This window comes from Gavialis gangeticus, unplaced genomic scaffold, assembly GCF_001723915.1.
Source record: "Gavialis gangeticus isolate Ggan-Ray unplaced genomic scaffold, GavGan_comp1, whole genome shotgun sequence".
Taxonomy (NCBI): domain Eukaryota; kingdom Metazoa; phylum Chordata; order Crocodylia; family Gavialidae; genus Gavialis; species Gavialis gangeticus.
In genome coordinates, this window is record NW_017729029.1 from 12,034,761 (window position 1) to 12,040,202 (window position 5,442).

Genomic DNA, 5,442 nt, shown 5'->3' on the forward strand with positions numbered 1-5,442 from the left:
GTGTCACCGAGTTTTGCTTTCAGGACTTTGAGGTGCAGGGGTTTCCAAGAAACCCCTGCACCTATCTCTTTGAAACTTGGCAGGCTTCATGCCCTCAGAAGGGGCTACCATCCCTGCAACCTGGATCTGAACAAGACAACAAATGACAATGATTTAGGAATTTTCATGACGTCCCATTATGGTCTATGAGCGAAACACTGAAACGCGTCAAAACAGTGAAACATTTTTGAAGAAACGAAACGGGACACTGCTTTGAAATGAAACGACAAAATGAAACACTGTCTCTGAAATGGCAAAACAGACGTCGAAACAAAACAATGGTGTTTCACACAGCCCTGCTAAACATTGAATTCAAAGCAAAAATGAAGAAAGGAAAATACCTGTCTGTCAGTGGCTGGGAGGGGATTCGTTTTCCCAATGATGGAAGATCCAAAGAATCTGGTTTTTTATCTATTCTGAGGCATGCCTGAATGCTGAGGAATTTAAATATGTGTACTTTGCCCTTTAAACATATCTGTTAGGAAACACACAAAAAAATTAATTTAGCTACACAATATATTTACAATACCATGTACCAACAAATACCTTTTATATCTACGGGATTTCCGCCTTCCACCCACCCAATAAAAATGCAATTCTGGTAGCTCATTAGTCAAGCTATAAAAAAAATCCTACTGCCTAGAAGCCCAAGACAGACAGAGCTGCTACGTAGGCAAATGCAAGTGCCAGTCTCTCGCCTGCAGCAGAAGGCTGCAGCTGATCTGAGCGACAACAGGAGAGAAGCATTTAAACCATCTACACAAGGAGAGGGTGGCAGAACAGATGAACATGTTGAATGAGAGAGGAACAAAGGGAAACACAATGTCTCTGTGAAAAATGGAGAAAAGGATGATGCGTTTGGACAGACCTAATAACACGGCCCAGTAATGTCAAGGCAGACAAAAGCAAGTGTAAAGATTGAAAGAGCTTGCAGGAGTAGGGAAGCGGAAAGATGACGGGGGATCCTGTGGGAAAAAGGAAGCTGATCCTAATGCTGGCAGCTGCAGTTTTTCTCCTGGGCTGCACCACTGGAAGTTCACAATACCTTATCAGTTTGCCATACAATGTAGCAGTTTCTTCTTCCTTTTCAAAATTTGATTTCTATATTTTGAAGGCCAGAATGGAACATTTTGATCAACTAGTCAGACCATGGACACAACATAGGGCAGAGAAGTGACCCCACGCTGAACAACTTCAGCAACTTGCACAGGAATTGGGGGTGATTGGGCAGGTCCTATGTACTTTCTGATCAGCTACAGTAAAGGGTTAGATGAAGGACAAGCTACAAAACAAAATGTCTAAGCAAGGATCATGGGTCAAGAAATATTCTTAGATGTTTTATATGACTGATGGCTGGTAATGAACCAAACACGCCTTCCCCTTCTTTTAAATCTATGGTTAGCCAAGGAACCAGAACGGTTTTATACTAACCTGTGCTGGTGGTATCTGCATTGGATTGTTATCCAGAATTATTACTTGTAAATGGCATAATTTCCTGTAACAAACTGGGATCTCTGTAATTTTATTACAAGAAAAATCCAGCTTTACCAAGGGGAGGTCTCCCAATTCTGTAAGGGGGGAAAGACAACAGAATTAGACATCCTAATGCTTTGTGTAATAGACTTAAATCAGCGAGAGGATAGAGAGAAGCTTACCATCTGGCAACATATGGAGATTATTTCTTCTTATGTTTAACTCTCTGAGTGACTGCAATTTTCCTATTTGCTGGGGAAGGACCTGAATCTCATTACAGCTAACATCCTAAGCAAAAGATAAGGAGTCAGTGAGTTGAATGATAGCTTGACTGAAATTAAACAAAGGAAATGTTACAAAGAAAGCTAGCACAGACATTTTTAAAAAGGCAAACTTATTTTCCCTTTTCCAAACAAAGACAGCTGTAACCTAAGTCTTACAGCTTCCTCCTCAACCTAGAGTAACATCTAGTAGTATGAGTCCCCAAGCTAGAGACCTAAACCTGTGGACAAGTGACATTAACTTTGAGGCTAATGCATGGGACTGCAGATCAGAAGATGCACCTGTTCCCATCTCTGCCAAAGATATCTTATGCAAGCAAGTCATTTATGTTCTGTTCCTTCTGTAAAATGGGGATAATAATCCTTCTCCTTCACTATGTTACGTGACCAAACCATTATTGGATCCAAAGCCCTGAGCTTCTACTCCCCGAAGTAAAATACCCCAGCCTGTTATCAATAAGGTGCAGCAATCTCTAAACGAGCACATGAAACAGTATAGTTACCCCAGGTGCTGCATGATTGCTCCTTTGCTAATGTATTCAACCTGGAAATGACCTCAAATATATACACAAAAACTCAAGTTTCCAACCTGTTTTAATCTCAGTTCAATAAAGGAGACTGCAAGACCTAGTTTGCCAGGTGTGATTTGTGTATGCTACAACATTTAGATGTCTGCCTACCCAACATACAGGTGAAGAATCAAAGCTTTGTTTTAAAGGTTAGGTCCTTAGAGGCACATTCAGCTTTCCTCTTCAATAAGGAAATCCATAAGCTTCAGAATCAGTGCAACTCCCCGGTGCTGACAGAGGGATGGGGCAACCCCAGTCCTGCACAGAGCTGGATGTCTGGGAAGCTGCAGGGTTGCCTTCTGCACAGATACTCTCATTCACTATTTCACTACGTCCTAGCTCAGGACAGGATTCCTTCCATCAGCATGGCTCTCCAGCATCCATCTGGGCACTTGCGTTGCCTACTAGCCTTAAAAGTGTAAAATGACTGTTGACCCATTTTCAATATGGGTGCAGACATAACGTAATGGTTTCCCTACTTCTATTCTGGGTGCAAGAGAAAAGAAGAAATTTAAAATTCATTCATACTATCCCAATCTACTTCCAAGTTAAACCTCTAAAGTGTGCATGTCTATGATAAAAGCAGTCAGAACTCCTGTGGTAGAGGTGATATCTTTTATTAGACCAACTAGGTAGTTGCAAAAATATTTTTATATTTGCAACTTCTGGGCACACATGCCCTTCCTCAGGCAAAGGAGAACAGTAAAATGTCTCCTGGGTAGAAATAAAACTTCATACTGCACAGGGGACTGGAGAATGGTATTAGTTTTCCTGGGTGGGAAAGTTCAATTTATGCAAATTAGGCTTGAATAAAAGTTGGAGCAGTCTATTTGCCCAAAGGTGTCTGATGGCAAGCAGGATGTTGAATTTGGTTAACAAAAAAAGCAGCAAAAAAGCAAAATTCAACATCCTGCTTGCATCAGACACCTTCTAATAAAAGATATCGCCGCCCCTGCCACAAGAGTTTTGACTGCTTTTGCCTTTAGACCAACACGGCTGCAACCTATATTCCTGAGACATGTCTACAACAGAAATGGGACACTGATTGGTTGCAACGTCCAATTAGCAACACCCCTAAGAACTGACGAGACACCCGCTGTCCCCCAGTTCTCATTACTGCTGGAGTTAGTGCAAGCACATTTTGTTCTGGGCACAGCAGCTGTTGCCAGACTGCAAAAACTAATCTTTACTTAACACCAGACTGCCTCCTTACGTGCAATTACTGCTTGTTTGGCTTTCACAGATTAACTTTATGGCAACACATACAAAGTTCTGAAGAGCAAAAACAGTCATCCCATTTTCATCTGTAAATATTTCTGAATCAAGGGACTTCAATCAGGGGACAGGACAGTAGGTAAACAAATTATAGAAATGTCAAACATATTCTAACAAGGATCTTTTAAATATACAGGTTGACTGACAATATTTCTTTACCCCTGCAGAAGGAAGACTTCCAGGTGAAAGACATTTAGAAAAGGAATGTGATAAATAATGGCTATTAAGTATAATATATTGCACAAGGGGTATAAACACTGTCTTTGGAGCAGGATGAGCTGTGCTGGGATGTGTCCTGACACAGCTGACCTGCTTACTGGTGTCTACAGACATCTTTTGGAGCCACTGTCCCACAGGGCTGGGCTTCTGCCTCTCTCAGGGCTTTGGGAACCCAATCCTGCAGAACAACAGCCCCAGGTGCCACGTCCCAAACTGGGATGCGTCTGCAAGTGAGGGAACTCCATAGTTCTGCAGGCCATGGGCATCCCCTCCCATTTACAGCATCACAAACTGTAACCTCTTCTGGTTGCAGCAACATTTTTGGGCACCTGGAGTGAGACAAAGGGCTAGAAAGTTTGTTCGCAATTTGTGCTTCCGTCAACATTTTTATGGGGGCACGAGGGTGACATCTGTTTGCACCCAAAGGAGAATCTCTCAGAGAGATATTCTTTAAATCAGATGTTCGACTGCAACATATTGTTTTACAGGGGAGGGTTTAGTGTTCTACATTGATGACAAAATTGAGCAAATGTTGTATTTGCATATGAACTATGGCAAAAAAAATTAGTACAACTTCAAAATTTTGCATGCTTCATAATTTCCCAATTACAACAAACTGAACATTTATGTAAGGTCAGTCATGATAATAAGAATAAGTTTAATTACATATTTCAAGATTCTCTATAATGTAAATGTTTAACACAAATATACTCACCAACTCCATTAGGTCTCTCAATTTTCCAATTTCTTCTGGAATGGAAACTAGCTTATTATTACTAACAACCAACACTTTAAGGGGCAGGTCAAACAGGTATTTTGGCAATGTTGATAAAAGATTTCGACTAGGAGAAAAAAGGAGAGAAGGAGGAAAAAGAAGAAGAAATTTTAATATTCCTCTGACAATTTATATTGAGTTTGAGATTCTTAGTATAAAAAAAATTCCTTTTCCCTTCTATCAGTTATACTAATTTATCTATTATATAGTCATACACCTAAATCCAATTGTAAGCTATATTTTCTAGCATAAATCATTTGCCAGATCCCCGTAGTCAAATAAATGTCATGTCCCCATCCAATCTGAATAAATGATACTCTACTGTAATAGTTTAGAGCTGCCCATCTTCCATCAATAAAATGGGGAACTAGGTGCTGATTTAAACCCCCTTCCTGACATCCAAGCATCATTGAATGAAAGGGACTAGAAACAAAATGACAAAATATAAAAACCTACCGACTTACTAGACGAGAATTTTAGCTGTACAAAAATACAAACCATGCTGAAACATGAATTCTTGAAGTCTGGGTAATGACACCCAGGAACATTTCCTTTGTTTGGCAGAGCTGATCGATGGAGATGTGCAGCAAACCCTGTATTATGTTGCTGAAAGGTACGTTTTAATTAATGCTAACTTGTATATTATGGGCCTCAGTAACCGCCCTGCACAACAGAAGCATGCTACACTAACAAGAAAGATGTCCCTATTCATGCTGTCATTGCACTCTTCCAGCTACAGGTCACCTCTTGTCACAGGTATATGACAACCCACGGGAGGGTGGGTTGCTGGGGCGGGATGGGCTTCATCTCT

General features: G+C 40.7%; 1 protein-coding gene across 1 annotated transcript in view; it reads right to left on the reverse strand.

The window, feature by feature from the left end:
• The window catches only part of LRCH2 (leucine rich repeats and calponin homology domain containing 2), a 46,943-nt gene that overhangs the window by 39,867 nt on the left and 1,634 nt on the right, over positions 1 to 5,442 (reverse strand). Inside the window, exons 3-6 of the mRNA XM_019521011.1 lie at positions 4,572 to 4,698; positions 1,695 to 1,800; positions 1,471 to 1,607; positions 381 to 514 (exon numbers count right to left, since the gene is read on the reverse strand). Coding sequence (XP_019376556.1) covers positions 381 to 514; positions 1,471 to 1,607; positions 1,695 to 1,800; positions 4,572 to 4,698 — 504 coding nt within the window. The remainder of the gene's footprint in view (positions 1 to 380; positions 515 to 1,470; positions 1,608 to 1,694; positions 1,801 to 4,571; positions 4,699 to 5,442) is intronic.